A 16,356-nucleotide genomic window follows, 5' to 3' on the forward strand; every position below is an offset into this window, starting at 1 on the left:
AAAAAAAATCACAGATTAAAAACAGACTTTTTCGTTTTACAGAGTCCCCTGCTGATGAAATGTCCTCTAATTTCAACTCAGACCCAAACTGAAAAAGCCAACTGGAAAGAAGTGTCAATCTATGTTTAAAAAGCAGCAGACCTCCAAAATGAGACAGGGAATTTATTCATATTTTTAAAAAAAAATCTATGTTAGGACAGCATTTCTTTTCTAAGGGGGAGAAAATCTGTGCTTTGGGGATGATCACATCTTAGGTGGTTGAACGTCCAAGGTGGAGGTGCTGACCTGTGTGGCGGCATCTCTCTCTCGGATGTCACGGCACCTGGGGTTCCAGCGACTACTTCCTGGCAGTGATGGAACTGAAAGTCGGAGCAGTGTTTCATCCACCCCAAGTGATTAGCCCACCAGGCTTCTCTCGTCTGCATATAACTGGAAGGAATCTGATGTCTTGACTGAAAGGCAAGCTGATTTAGAAACGTGAATGAAAAAGGACCTGTCGGCACAGGGCACACAGCAGAGCAGGAGGAGACCCTGCCTCAGCGGGCCAGGTGTGTATCCGGGCCCCCTGCCCACACCTGGGGGCCCTGGCCTGGCCAGGGTGGAGCCCACACCAAAGACCCACTGACCACAGGGCTCCCTGAGGACAGCCGCTTGGGGAATCCAAAAAAGAAACATGTCTAAACCACGGCTAAAGGAGAAAGATGCAAGTCTCGATGCCAAAGGCCCTTATTTAGCTTTTTGGTGAAGGATGGGGGTGCAAATCACTCCAAGACACGACTTCACGGCGTGTGAAACCCACGTGTAAAGAGGCAGAGTTAGAAACAAATTATATCTCCTGGGAAAGAAAGATGTGTATCTTCAGCACGTTTCCCTCCGAGTTCCTTCCTGACGGCTCTTCAGTTTGTTTGCTTGAAGAACATAAATACGGTCCAGAAAAGTCGCGATGACCTTGCGGGGCACCTGACAGAGAGGATGCGACGGAGCGGAAGCAGCCCGTCCAGAGGTGACGGATTTGCCTTCCAATCATCTGTGCCTTCTGAGCACTTTTTGAGACCTGACCCTACCCTACTCACTGAGGACCCACGTCGTGGCAAGGCTTCCGGGACCCCCCAGGTGGGAATGTGGATCGCCCCCCCTTGCTTCCAGAACATTCTAAGTGCAAAGAGAAAGCACTGGCGGGGTTGGAGCCACCGGGGCCCACGTCACCCGTGAGCACAGCTCAGGCCGGGGTTTGGGCAGGAGCCCATGGCCACTCCCAAGGGGGAAGGTGGTACCACCAAGGGCAGGCCCAGGACGAGGTCACTGACCAGCCACAGCAGCTCAATGAGGGACAGAGAGACAGAGAGAGAGAGAGAGAGAGAGAGATCCCAAGGGGGAAGGTGGTACCACCAAGGGCAGGCCCAGGACGAGGTCACTGACCAGCCACAGCAGCTCAATGAGGGACAGACAGAGAGAGAGAGAGAGAGAGAGAGAAGCAGGCCCTGGAGCCTCAAGCCACAGGCTGCCAGCCCAGGGTGCCTGCAGGACTTAGCTCTGGTTTTAAAGAGGAAGCAGGATAAGGACACTGAACGGGCCCCAAACACGAGTGTGCCCAGCGGCCTCTCAGGGCCGGAGGAGGCGTCTGAAGGACAGAGGCCCTGGGACGGCAACACAGCCGAGGGTGTGGGAGAGAGAAGGGCGGTCTCGGCCAGAAGCAGCGGGAGTGAAGGGCCTGAGGGGGACACTCACCCTTCCGTCCTCTAGAAAATCAAACTCAGACTCGGGCTGGAAGGCGCACGGCGGTGAGTGACGGGGAGGGGCTGCCCAGGAGCAGGGGTCCTCGGAGAGCCTCGCTCCCACCGACGACGACGGGCTCAGCAGAGACAGAGGAGGGTCAGAGCCTCGACGGGAGGGGCTGGCTACCTGGCCGCCACCGACCCCCCAGGGCACTGGCTGGGGCAGGTCTCCTGGCTGGTGCTCTTGGCCCTGTCCTATCCACGTTCTGCTCCCCTGAGCATCCCGCCCCTGGCTGGGCATCGGGCTGGCATTTATCCCACTGGTCCAAACGTCACCACACCCTGCAAGGCCACAGGGTTTCAGGGCTGAGGAAGGACCCTGGGCAGCTGGATGGGACGGCAAGGCCGGGTGAACCCAGGTCTGCTCGGCCCCAGCGCTGCCTTTCTTGTTGGACTGTTGTCCCCTAATGAAGTAGTGACAGCTCCTTTGCAAATGCGGGGAATGCGCCTGAACGGGTTCAGGTGGCACCAAACTGGGAGGCCCGGAGCTGATGCTGGAGGCCGAGGCTGGGTCCAAGCGGACCCCCATCAGGCGACACGAAACCTCAGAGGAGGGGGCAGAAGTGCACGGCCCTGCACCGGTGCTACGAGGGCCACAGCCTGGGCTCGTGGCCCTGCAGGAAAGGTGCTGCTTTAGGGATTCCAGGCCAGAGTAACTCAGCAAGAGCTGCTCTCTCCGGCACCCGACAGCCCAGCGGTCAGCAAGCACCCGCTGCCCTCACCTGCTTTCTGGGAGGATTCCACATAGGGTGGGCTTCCTGGGGGACAGGAAACTGTACCTGCTTCTGGGACCAAAGACTCATGGCAGTAACGTCACTCGCTCACCCTCGACTGCTCATCTCCTGGGAAGACCGGAGACGGAAGGAACCTGGGACCCTGGCTTGGTAAACCATCTGTCTGTCCGCACCAGTACTCGAGGTCCACCCGTACACCGTCAGAATCAAGGCTCCTTTCTCCGCAGGGTTCTCTTGGCCACAAGAGAAACGCAGAGGGGTCTGCAATGCACCCAGCTCGCCTGTGCAGGTGCCCTCACGAGTGGCCGCCTTATCACATGCCTTTCCCAGCCAGTGGGTTTCTCGTCAAGGAAAAACTTGAATTCTGAATAGAAAAGGTTGCGTGGATTCTGCGGTGGTGGCTTCCTGTGTCATTGTCATGTCCCTGAACTTACACGGAAATAAACTATGAAAACCGGACCCCCTTCCTCAACTGGTTATTTCGAACACTGGCCCTGGGTCCTTGCTTCTCTGGCCTTGGTGTTAGTAAGGCTTTAAGTTGGGAATGAGAGCGTTGTCAGCAAAGAAGGGACTTCTAGTTTGACACTGACATACAAACAGACGAGCCGCCGGCCACCTTTATTTTAAAAGGAAACCCTTGAAACCCACTACCGCCTTTTCTCTGTTGCCAAAACTCGGGCTCGAGAAAGCAGGCTGCCCTCTGCAGCAGATCAATATCGCTAAAAATAGCAGGAGAGGGGTCGAGTTTTCTAAGGAGGAATCAATGAAGTCCCAGCGCTGGAGGGAGGGAAGGGAAGAAACCAGTCTAGCATTCAGGTCGTGAAAGGCTAAGTGAAAAAAGAAGTCATCTGGGAAAATATTATATTATAAACACAAATAATAATCTGTACACACTCATATACATCCCAAAGAGAAGCCTTACAAGGAATTCCGTTTCTTTTCAAAAGAAGCCCTCACTGTGATAAAGCATTCCTACAGTGGGAATTAACTACAATGAAATAATTTAAGAATTTCGTTTATACTCTATCTGCGTTCACTACGTAACGTCTATGCTAACGGGGAGGCCAACGCGCGTGGCTGGATTAGAACAGCAAAACGCGTTCTTCAAAAACAGGAAGGACTTTCTTTTTTCCTCTGTTCACATTTAAAATAACCACACAGCGATGAAACAGAATTAAAAATCGGGTGGAGGGATTATGGACCTGTTGTCAAGGCTCCCAGGCCGGAGGCTTCCGCACCTGTTATCCTGGGAAAGCGCCGAGTTCCACTGAGCTGCATCAAGGTTAGAAATGCCCATGAAACACCGACCCAGGTAGAAACTGTGTAAAGCTTTATTTTTTCCCCACCTACTTTAATTTTTTTTAAAAAAAGTGAAAGAAGAGGAAAAACTCTTACAAAATAGAAGGTTTAATATATGAGAGCAAGGAACTTCCCCCGGAGGCGGCAGGGTGAACGTGGCCCTGTGTTTCTGTGCTACATCAGTCCCATGCCGTCCTTCAAGGTGACGCCCTCTCCCCCGTCCTACTGCCAGAGGGCCCAAGGCACAGTTGCCCCCTTTCCTTTTTCACCTAAGGTGTCACGATCTGGTTTGCTATGTTTGGCCACCACGTTGAAGGTGGCCGAAGTCTGAAGCAGCCAGAAACCATGACGACGGCAAATCGGGTGATGTACTAAAATGACGGGCCTGGCCACCAGGCGGAAAAAAAAAAAAGTCTCAGGGCGTTTCACGAGTCAGTCTGTGCTCCCAAATCAGCAGCGGCGGTCAGGATGGACCTCTGCAAAGCGCCCGGGTCTGGGATTTGGAAAGTCACCCCCCGAGTTGCCCCGGCCTGCTCCTCTGGGTGGGCAAAAGTAGGGTCAGATCTAAATCGTGCTTTCCAGTAACAAGGAATCACATGCCTCTTTCCCCCTCTAATATGCTTTTATCCCCCCCTTTCTTGATTTTAATAAGCAAATTGTACCACCATCTTATTCTGATATGCTCCTTTTTAGAAGCTGTACATCACATTAATGGAAGTGTTTACTGCTGGGAATATTTCCCGTGTACAATGATCTGTAACCCTCTTATCTCAACTAGTTGCATATTATTAGTTCACATCCAGTTCAATTTATAAATTAACAGAGGTGCCATTTGTCTGTACAGAAATCAATGCATATTTATGAACTTCTTTTATTCAAATAGATTTTCAACACATCTCATCTAAAGACAGGATACAGAAGCCTGTGTGACTTGGGCAACGTGGCCCCAGAGTGACTGAGACCCGAGACACCCACCTCGGCGAAAGGACACAGACTATCTCTCAGGTTTGGGCAAAAAGAGCCTTTTACGCATTTACTTAGTTCACTAAATGTGCTCAGAATGCTGTTGTTAGCTGAATTCGTGATTTCCTTTTGAACTTCCAAGTCACCCTTATTTATTTTTTCCATTTTGTTTTTGCGCCAAGGAGACTGCAGTCAAATAATACTCGGCAACTGATTTCCTCTCTTTGGACTGAAAAATTAAACAGAGACTAAATTATGACAGTGAATTTAGAAAGGAGGGCTCCAAGGGCTTGAAAGAACATGTCTGGGATAATATGATGCTTCTAAGAGTATTGCAATCACATCGTGGCAGTCATCAGAGCGCGCTGCGTAGCTACCTCCTTGGCTAATATGCTTCCTTCTCGGTGAGGACTAATCGGGTTCTATTAAACAGCGGTAATGCTGGAAGAACTCAACTATACGAGTGTAATGAAGCCAGTATTCTCCCTGGACAGATTAGCTACAACTGATTTGACACATACCATCAGAGGGGCTTCAAACCTGACAAACTCTGCTTGCTTCTGATTTATGCCGTCAAGCTCCTCGGAGAAGAGATGAAACCCAAGTGTTCCGTCTGGTAGAGGTGAAACGTACTGACGTGCTGAACTGCCAGTTGAGGAGGGCTGCCCCTGCTCCTGGCTGCGCGCCTCCCCTCCCCCACGTCCCGTCCCTTGTGCCACGCTCCGTCTCCCGGCCACCGGAGGGACCAGGGTCCGGCGCCGTGCGCTACCATCAACGAACCCAGGCCCGCCGGTCGCTCCTGTGTGTTGATCAGGGGAGTTTATGCAAAGGCATCAATGCTGCAGCCTCCGGGCCTCCTCTTCGCCCCTTGAGGACCATCCGGGCTTTGTGATTTCGCTTGGCGTGAGCGGGGTGGGGGTGGGGGTGGTGGTGGAGGCGTGGGGGGTTGGCTGGGGACCACCAGGAGGAGTGAGGGGGCGCGACGGGACTCACGTGGCGTGATCCCTGAGGGCGCGCGGGAGGCTGCGGGCACCGCCGGTCCTCAGATGATGGTGGGCACCCTCCCGCCGCTGTTGTTCCGGTTATTGTTCTTCCTGGACAGGTTGGGGGTGGCCATGAGCACGAAGCGCTCGTCGGGGCAGCCGTACTGCAGCAGGACGTCGGTGCACTCCTGGCTGGAGGCCTGCCGCGCGTAGGCCAGCGCCGTGTTCCCGTGCGCGTCGCGGGCCATCACGTCCACCCCGTACTGCGGAGGCAACAGAACCGCGTTAGGGTCACGGGAGGGAGGGGACAGGGCGCCTTGTTCAACCCCGCAGGCAGCTGGGGCAGATGCGGACCCCAGGACGCGCTACCAGGAACCCGCGGGGGAGGCCAGCGTCCAGTGTCCCTGCCCCCGTCCCCCCTACCCCCGCCAGGTGTATTCTTGTCAGAAAAGAATGTGCTTTTTGCATCGAAAAGCCCCTCCCCTGTGCAACAGAAACGGACCAGGGATAACGCTCTTTCTATTTTGACTTTCCAATTATAAACCCACAAAACGATCACTCTTTTGATCTCAGAGGCGATTCATTTTCATTGTAGGAAATACATAAGAGCACAAGAAGAAAAAATCACGTATAATCTCGCTATTCAGAGATAATCTTGGTTAATCTTTCAGCGGATTTCCTTCTAATGGTTTTTCTTTGACTCTAAACGCATATATGAATAACTGAGATCAAACTTGCACAAATAATTTGTATCTTTTTTTTTAACTGAACTTGGTGCTCTGATCATTTTCTCAGATCATTAAAAGTTATTCAAAAGCATGACATATAGCGGCCATATAATAGTCCTCCGTATGAACATAACTCAGTTACTCTGTCCTCGGGAGCTACGCATTGTGTTCTATTTTATTATTTTTAAAAATTTATTTATTTATTTATTTATTTTGGCTGTGCTGGGTCTTCGGTGTGGCATGCCAGATCTTTCTTTTGGCTGTGGCATGAACGTGGGGGTCGAATCCTGACCAGGGATTGACCCCAGGGCCCCTGCATTGGGAGCGCGGAGTCTCACCCGCCGGACCACCAGGAAGTCCCTACACAGAGTGTTTTAAAGTTGTCATTGGTCTAGATAGTGCTGTGAGGTACATCCTCATATTGAATCTTTCTCAGGATCTCTGACCGTCAGAGTGATGACTAGAAGGGGTAATACGAGATTAAATCACACAAATATCTTTAAGCTTCTGGATCTTGAGAAAGGGTGGACTGATGTCCACTTCGTCCACCACCATGGATGGGAGTGTCTCATCTCTCGTCTTCAGGAAGCATTAGCGTGAAAGGAACTCTTGGCCAGTTCGAGGGGGAAAGATGGCATGCAATTTGTTAATGGAACTAACTGTGTTCCCCCAAACTTCATATGTTGAAGTCCCAACATAGGAACTGTATTTGGAGATAGGGCCTTTAAAGAGGTCATTAAGGTTAACTGAGGTCATATGGGTGGGGCCCTAATCGAATATGACCTGTGTCCTTATAAGAAGAGAAAAAGACAGCAGGGATGCATGTGCACACAGAGGAAAGGCCCTTGTGAGGACACAGAGAGAAGTCTGCAAGCCAAGGAGAGAGGCCTCAGGGAAAAAAGACCCTGCCCTCACCTTGACCTTGGACTTGGACTTCCGGCCTCCAGAACTGTGAGAAAATAAAGTTCTGCTGTTTAACCCCCCGAGTCTGTAGCGTTTAGTCAGGGCAGCCCCAGCGGACTCACACGCAACTGCTAACGTGAAGCTGGACACTGAGTGATTCCGATATCTGTGTATCTAATTCTCCCATCACACCCAGCCCAAGAGTCAGGTAAAAATATGTAGAAACTGGCATCGTTCTCAGCTGTGCTGGACAGACCCATCGCCTGCCCCTGGGGTTGGGAACAGAAGAGCCCCCAGCAGGTGACCCACCTCTGGACAGTGTCCCACTACTGGTGAGCACACACCTCCCCTCCCTACCCAGGACCCTCTCAATGGGCAGCTTTCTGCCACCCTTCGAATGGGGACCTGCTGTGGCCGAGGACCCCAAAGGCATGCGGGCAGCGGCCAGGCAGGGGGTGTGGGCTTCTCAGAAGCAGCTCCCGGCTGGCACAGTCATTTTCTCCCTTTCTTCTCCCCATTCAAGCTGCATGGCAAATGCTTCAACAGAGATTAAAAAGATAACTTTCCCCAGTGGAAATTAATCGGAAGAGTCCAGAGAAGCCCTTTGACAAACTCCGACCACACGAAAGCTCAAAGTCGAGGGTCCAGCACTTTTGTGTCATGTGAACGAAAAATCCAAAGGTGTGGCAACGGGAAAACCACATAAACCGTTCAGTTTATATCCTCTCTCTCCACCCCTTCCCCGCAAAACGATGACGGGAGTCTTTTGTAAGAGCAACAAGAGGGACATCACCAGCTACGCTTGACCCAAGGCGGGGGTCATCCCAAAGATGAACTCGGCAGAAACGCTCGCAAATGCTGTGCAAAGTGGACCGCTGTGCCCGCGTAAGGAGACTTCATTCCTCCCTTTTAAACTGGTGCTGTGTGTGTGCCCTCACACAGGTGGGCTGAAAGGGAGCCCCCCCACCCCAAGTCCTCAATTCCCTATTACTAATGCTTCCCACGTCCAGGCGGCCAACGATGGCCTCCTCCCAGAATGATGCCCGCGGAGCAGCGCTAAGTGCCCGCCGTGACTCGGCTCCCAGCCGAGGGCACGTGGGCGACCTACCCAGATGAGGAGCTGGGCCAGGACCACGTTGCCCTTCCGGCAGGCCAGGTGCAGTGCCGTGCGGCCGTCCCCCTCCCCGCAGGTCTCGTTCACTTCGTCCCGGGAGCCATGCGCCAGCAGCAAGATGACCATCCGCAGGTCCTCGTCGGCAGTGGCCCGCAGCAGGTGCTGGCCCAGGGACAGCTCCGTGCACGCCTGCGGGGCCAGGAAGAGCTTCTGCTCGTATTTGGCCCGGATCCACCTCTCCTTCTCTTCCCTGCAAGAGTCACCAGACAGGCGAGGTCACGATCGCGAGGGAGAACCGAGGCTGCAGCCCTCTGTCCAGCCACCACCGTGTGGTGTGTGGTCCGGAGGCGTCCAGGGGGAGGTGACAAGTGTCTTCACCCGGCCCCAGGAAGCCCCCCTCCGGGGAAAGGCTTCCCTACAGTGTACAGAGTGGGTCCCCACCAGGAGCACCCCCTGGGCACCTGATAGAGATGCAGGGTCTCAGGCCCCGTCCCAGCCCCCAGAATCAGAACCCCTGGGATGGGTTTTAACCAGCCCTGCAGGGGATTCGGACGCCCTAAGGTGTGAGAACCAGGGATCGGCCTTGAGCTCTCATGTGATTTCTTTTGCTTTTTGTGGCCCCAGAAGAATCACCCTGCTGCCCGGGGTCCCGCCCAACGCAGGATGGATGCCACAGGCCCGGAGGCCCAATCCACTTTAAGCAGCCACGGTCAGAGCCAGGATTACAGACCACTTGGCTGGAGCCCAGGGGGCAGGGTGGCCGGCGGGTTCTCCCACCTGGTGTGACCCCGAGGGCTTAGCTCTCGACCTCATCGGCTGGGGAGGGGGTGTGTGCGAGCTCGGGGGTCTTATACACACTCCCGTAGAAGAAAATGTTGCTACAGACCACATGTGAAAAGGCAGCGAATCCAATGGGGCAAAGAGATGACCCTGCTCCACTTTGTTAGCTCTCGGGATACCTGGGGGAGCCTCGGTGAGGGCGTCCACAGCTCCTTCAAGACAAAGAGCAGCCGGGTGGGTTTTCGAGGGAACGTGGGCTGCGGCCCAGCCTAGGAGGCCAGGCAGGTGGCCCCCTGAGGCCAGAGCTGAGTTAGGGTGCAGAGGGCAGGAGGACATGGGGAGGGAAGGTGTGAGGCGCGATGAGCATGGCAGCTGGTGCCCCTCCCCCAGGAGCATAACCCCAGCGGGGTGGGAGTGACAACAGGGCCCCTCTCCGGGGCCCAAAGAGGACAGGATGTTGCCTGAGACATCTGGAAGGAGGGCTGGGGAAGGGAGGAGGGGGCAGGATGGGAAGAGGAGCTGAAGAAAGAGAGAAGAAACCAACAGCAAGGTGTGTTTATATTGACCGGAAGGAGGAGACCCCGGGCCGTCTATTCGTGCGCTTGGGCCGCTAATGGTGGGTTTGGGTGTTCCCTCTTCTGATAAAGGTGAAAACCACTGAAAACAACTCAGTGATCCTCAAGACTGCAGCACTGCTAGGGGGGAAGAAAGTGGGGGGAAAATGCAAAAGACAGAAGTGAGATTTCACAAGGAGCTCTTGAAATGAGAGAGTCTGGGAACAGAATGGGGCCGGGGCAGGGAGGGGGTAGCGGGAGTGGGGTGGGGACCTTAGGCCCGACAGATGCTTTTTTTTTTTTTTTTTTGATGTGGACAATTTTTTTAAAGTCTTTACTGAATTCGTTACCATATAGGGGGGGGGTGGCGGGAGGGGGGTGGGGACCTTAGGCCCGACAGATGCTTTTTTTTTTTTTTTTTGATGTGGACAATTTTTTTAAAGTCTTTACTGAATTCGTTACCATATTGCTTCTGTTTTATGGCCACGAGGCACGTGGGAGCCTAGCTCCTTGACCAGGGATTGAACCTGCGCCCCCTGCAGTGGAAGGCAAAGTCTTAACCACTGGACCGCCAGGGAAGTCCCCGGACGGATGCTCTTTGATGAGGCTGATGAAAGAAGAAACAGAAGCCCTAGAGATAAGAAGTGACTGTCATTACCCACAGAGACGTACATATACACACCGATCCACAATTGCCCTCTCCTAAAACTCAGCATTTTCTCCGGGGGACTCAGGAGGGTACATAGCTACAAACCACACAGAGGAATCACCTGGGGCCTCCGCTAGACCGGAGAAAGAAAACTCGTTACCCGTGACATTTTTCCTTTCCAAGTACAGAATAAAGGCCCTGTTTACACCTTTTACCCGTGTTTACATTGCTCCTAGTGATCTAGTGTCGGGTTAGCCCTAATCTGTTTCTAAATACTTAGGCAAACATTTTCTTCCAGGAGTAAATCTGGATTAGTTTTGCTTCACTTCCTGGTCCATACGAGGGACCCCCGAGCGACCCCCCGACCCTTTTCATTAGGCGATTTCCAGGACGAGCACGTGGCTGCAGCTGAGAACTCACCACCACCCGCAGCTGGAGGCCGGCTGCACGCCATCTCCCTCACTTGGGCCAAAATACAAGCACAAAAGCGCCGGCAACACCTTGGAAATACCGGAAGAGGTGAAAGACAAAAAAACCCCAGGCCGGGCCGTGCTTTTCATGTTATTTAAAAACCTTATTTAAAATGCATTAAACACACGTTGATGCATTTCATAAATCGCCGAAGAGCAAAACGTGAATTCAATGAAAAGGGACAGTAGTGGGGGAGATACAGCCAGGTTTTCAAGTTCCAATCTGCTAATTCTCATTTTTTGGTAGGCATTAAAATCAGACCCTCTTTTACTCTGCTCCGGTTGATTTTAATACTCACTGCCAAGTCGTTCAGGGATAAACCAGAGGACGGAACATGGTAGCTAGAGTCCTAACTGCAATTATTGCATTTTCTTTTTAATATTCGAAGACCCCAGCCAAAGAACGAGGTCAGACCCCCCCCAGCTTCTAGCTCCTCCGCCGTGGTCAGTGTGGCCTCTGGGGGAACGCCCCACCCCAAGCTCACCTGAAGTCACTGAACTCGACACGTGTCCGAACGATGAGAGCATTTAAGCTGTTCTTTGCTTTTAAAAATCAGTGTCGTTCGCAATACGTAATAAAGGCGGCGGGTCCAGGTTTCGTGGGGCTGAAGACACATACCATTTGGGGAGCCTTCTTTAAGAGGAAGACTCTGAGGTTATGTATGTGAAATGAGGAACAGGGAGGAGGGCCTGGGGCTTGGGCTTCCTTAGCCTGGAGCGGGGTGGTGATTATTTGTAAGGGTTTCAGAACCTCCAACAACTCAAATACAGAAAACAGGCTTGACACTGGGAACCGTCCCCAAGTGATGCTGCAAGGAGACAAAAGCAGTGAAAGCCTCTAGGCAGGCAGCCTTCTCTCTGGGGCCCACCTTTCCCAGCCCCCCCGTCCACATGGCCCCTCACCTCCACCAAGGGCGCCCCCAGAGCTGTTCAATGCATGGTTTTTATTATCTGACAGGACCACGGCTCTTCACCAAAACTTCTTGTGTTATTTAAAAATAAGCATGCGATGCCGGCTTCTGGGTCCTGCAGGACGGTGATGGTTCAGTGTTTTTTTCTTCAGACACCAGGAGGCCGGAGAGCAAAGGAGGGCAGACCACTGGGCCCTGAGTCAGTGTCAGGCGTGCTGCTTCTCCACAGCTGAAATCCAACCGGAAGGAACAGGGGATTCAGGAACGTTTCCGTTTAGTGGGAGCTAATTCAGCAACCCCCGTGCATGCATCAGCACTTAATATCAGTTACAGCCTATGTCCTGCGGCCACTGTCCACGCTAACAAACTGGGAGGAAAGCTTAACTCTGCATGCTTCCTGCGGTGGCCAGAGGGAGGGAAAAGAGAATCCACACTGAGCTAAAAGGCTGCGGTTTTCCGCCTTGGAGAGGCTGGCGTTCATGCGCTTGCTTTGTTCTTCTTTGTGGTGCAGACTTTTGCAACTTCAGTCACTTCCTGGGCCCTCATTTCCTCACCTGTAAAACGGGCAGTGACGTCTACAGCAGGCAAGGTGGTTCTGGAATTTGAAGTCACGTGTTCGGATGATGTGCTGGCCGTACACAGTGGCCACCTGACAAATGGCAGCCGTGGGTGTCGTGATGCTTGAAGAGGATAACATCTCTCAAGATTCGCACTGCTATGGTGCACACGAGCACTCCCCATGGGGGTGTCGCGGGTGATGAGGTGGTGTCGGGGGCAGGGGGGTGGGGCCTGACACTCCCGCTGGGTGGGTGAGGGGACCCCGGCCAGAGGCCTTGACAAACCCATGGGTGTCCTGTGGGGCCCCCCCTCCAGGTGCAGAAGGACCTGGGACGCTGGGGTGAGGAGCGCTCAGCAAATTCAAACGACCCCATAGCTGTCAGGGCCTCTGGGGCCGAGTCTGGTTGGCCTCTGCCCGTGGCCTTGAGGCATCTAAAGCCTTCCTGGATGTTACGGACTGAACTGTGTCCCCCCCAGATGCATGTGCTGAAGCCCTACCCCACCCAATGTGACTGTATTTGAAGACAGAGCATTTAGGAAGGAATCGAGGTTGACTGAGGTCACGGTCCTGGTCCGTATAAGAAAGGGCAGAGACAGCTGGGAGCTCTTTCTCCTCGTGCACAGAGGAGAGGACACAGCCGGTAGGTGGGTCTGCAGGCCAGGAAGAGGCCTCAACAGAAACCAACCCTGCCGACACCCTGACCTTGGACTTTCAGCCTCCGGAGCTGTGAGAAAATAAACTTCTATTATTTAACCCCTCCACCTCCTCTACCCCCGTCTGTGGTATTTTGTTATGGCAGCTGGTCTGACTGATACACTGGACAGCCACACGGTCCATTGTTTCCACTTGGCTTCTGTGGCAACAGTTACCATGTGAAAGACGGATACTCTGACAATGATTCCTTTTCTGCGAGAATACTCTAAAACCATTCATTCGCCCCAAGAAACCATGAAGCCAAAGCACAGGTACCCTAATGGTGACTCTGACGTCCCAATCCTGCTTCGGGGATTCCCGGCTTGTCTCGGCCCAGCCTTTCTTTTTCCCCAAGGAAGGCCAGTTCAAGAGCAGTGTAGCTGGCAGTAGATCACCTCACCTCATTTCAGTCCCCTGGAGGCCCGCTGCTACAGCCTCCGTTAGCTAATGAGCTAAAAAATGAATTATTGGCACGGCCGGCCATCAGCAGAAAGGAGGAGGCCCCGCTCCTCATTTGAGCCCTGTGCTGACACACCTTTAAATAAATCAGCTGCACGGGACCAGGGAAAATGAGAGAACGGGCCACTAATCGGAAGAAAGACACCAACCCAATTCCCCCAAAGAGAAAGACAAGACACAATCGAAGGCACAATAGTAAATATTTTGTCTCCTTCTTGCCTAAGAGGAAACCCTTTCTAGGTAGCCTTCCATGCCCTCTGGGTCCAGGAAACTGCCTGATGTGTGAGCCTGGGGCCCAGGTCTCGGAAGCCGTGAGTCCAGGGTCCTGTGGGGTCTGCCGGGCTCAGCTGGTCTCCTAGGCCTGCAGCCTGACAGACGAGGCTTTGACACACTTGACCTTGAGGGGTGTTGACTCGGCCAAGGCTCCACCAAAGGCGATCCCTGGGGCACACCTCACCTGCAACCCGCAGGTTTAGTGCCTGCCAAATGGAATCAACTGCCAGCACCAGTAAATACTGCGAGGCCCCACTGAGGAGGTGCCGTCTTCAAGCTGCAGGAGCGCTTACTGTGACGGTGCTGATTCCTGACCCCGCAACACCCGCCATGTTCTTATGAGTGACCTACATGTCGAACACTGAACACCACGCATGTGTTGTGACAGCAGAACTGTGGCCATATTTTGGGAAATCATGACATAAAGGAAAGGCTTCAGGAAAAGAGATGGGTCATTTCTGTGGCAAGCCTCAGAAGATGGGGAAAAGGGTGGAGTCTGGAATTGACGGACACGGCTTTTCCTTTTTTGAATTAGGACGGCCGGAGGCCAAGACCTGAGGAATCCCACACCATCCAGGCTGACAGGGCTGTGGACGGACGCAGCCCCAGCTGGGGACTTGGGATCAGGCTCCCAGACGGCGCTGGGCTTCAAGACCGGCCTGTGGACCGGCTACAGCTCCTCTCTGGACAAGGATGGATGTTGAGCTCTCCCAGCCCGTGGGGACCGGACGGCGAGGGCAGGAGGGCTTTCCAGTCCACGCGTGCCTGAACGTGAGTGAGGCTGACTCTGGTCCCCTCCCGTCCACTGGGGTGCCAGCAACTCCAGGGGCCTGTTAACATAAACCAGGTGATGCTCACACGTTGAGGACGGCTGACTCAGACCATGACAGAGCAAGGTTAGTGTCGAGAAGAGAAGATGAGGGGTCAGAAATGAGCATTTACGGGGGCTTCCCTGGTGGCGCAGTGGTTAAGAATCCGCCTGCCAGTGCAGGGGACACAGGTTCGAGCCCTGGCCCGGGAAGATCCCACATGCCATGGAGCAACTAAGCCCGTGCGCCACAACTACTGAGCCTGCGCTCTAGAGCCTGTGCTCCGCAGCAAGAGAAGCCACCGCGATGAGAAGCCCGCGCACCTCAACGAAGAGCAGCAGCCTGTGCTCCGCAGCAAGAGAAGCCACCGCGATGAGAAGCCCGCGCACCGCAACGAAGAGCAGCCCCCGCTCGCCGCAACTAGAGAAAGCCCGCGCGCAGCATCGAAGACCCAACGCAGCTAAAAATAATCAATAAATAAATTAAAAAAAAAAAAGAAATGAGCATTTACGTTTGCAGAAGAAAACGTGGGAGTTCAGGGTTGTGGGGAAGTAGAGCTTTATTCCAATCTCTGTGGCCGCGGCCCACATGTGGGCTGGACTGGGTTCCATCGTGAGTCCCGGGGGCCCGTCCTGGGGCGAGGGCCGCTGTGCCAGGCGCTGGAAGACCACTGTGGCGCTCAGCTCCGGGGAAACACGTGGGTCAATGGCGAGCCAAGTGAGGTCTGCGGGCATCCAGGAGCCAAGGATGCCACTGGGGCAAGACCAGCCACGTGACAGCATTGTACCGGATTACAGCGGGGACAAAGACAGCAACCCATTGTGAGGGTTTATCTGCCCTCAAGTGACTGAAAGGGGTCACGGGAAGGGCTGGGTGTCCCTAGCACTTCAGCCTGCTTGATGCGGGGACCAGTGCCTTCTTAGCCCAGTGAGCAGAAAAGCCGCGGCGGGATGCCTTGGCCACGTGAATTGACTAGGATGCTGTCCTCAACAATGTTTGCTGTTTCTTTTGCGGGGGGGTGTTTTCAGGTATTTTTATTTATTTTTAAAAAAATTTTTATTGGCGTCTAGTTGATTTACAATGTTGTGTTAGTCTCAGGTACACAGCAAAGTGAATCAGTTACACCTACACATACATCCACTCTTTTTTCGATTCTTTTCCCATGTAGGTCATTACAGAGCACTGAGTAGAGTTCCCTGTGCTGTACAGTAGGTCCTTATTAGTTATCTGTTTTATATATAGTACTGTGTATATGTCAATCTTTGTTTGCAGTTTTATAGTAAACTTCAAGCCTTTCTCGTCCTTCCTTGACCTTTATTTACCATTCGGCATATGAGCCGAGCAACGGGCGCGCGGTGACCAACCGTGGACACAGGTCACTGTTAAAACAGCTGGACTCGGCCACGCACACTAGGAAAATACCCAACAGCGTCCGAGCTGATGTCCGTTCAGTACTTCTGATGTGTTAGCCGCTGGGCTGAGTAATTATCTGGTTTCATTCTGACAGCACCTGGTGGGGTAGGTCCTGCCATCATTCCCCCACATTCTAGAAGGTGAAGACGGTCTTGCTGGGTCCCCGACCTGTGGCGGCCAAGCGGCTGCCCCCGGTGGTCACTGCCTGAGCTCCTCCTCCGGGCTCGGCCACCTCCCAAATGAGGAAACTTGATCCCATCTGCAAGGGCACCGCCTGGGCTGTGGGA

The 16,356-nt window shown here is 53.5% G+C and overlaps 1 protein-coding gene across 1 annotated transcript in view; it reads right to left on the reverse strand.

Annotated features, from left to right (window-relative positions):
- Positions 1-1,381: 1,381 nt before the first annotated feature.
- Positions 1,382-16,356, reverse strand: part of AGAP1 (ArfGAP with GTPase domain, ankyrin repeat and PH domain 1) — a 339,370-nt gene continuing 324,395 nt past the window's right edge. Inside the window, exons 14-15 of the mRNA XM_055079504.1 lie at positions 8,494-8,749; positions 1,382-6,017 (exon numbers count right to left, since the gene is read on the reverse strand). Coding sequence (XP_054935479.1) covers positions 5,814-6,017; positions 8,494-8,749 — 460 coding nt within the window. The 3' untranslated portion in view covers positions 1,382-5,813. The remainder of the gene's footprint in view (positions 6,018-8,493; positions 8,750-16,356) is intronic.

Source organism: Physeter macrocephalus, chromosome 2, assembly GCF_002837175.3.
Source record: "Physeter macrocephalus isolate SW-GA chromosome 2, ASM283717v5, whole genome shotgun sequence".
Classification (NCBI taxonomy): Eukaryota; Metazoa; Chordata; class Mammalia; order Artiodactyla; family Physeteridae; genus Physeter; species Physeter macrocephalus.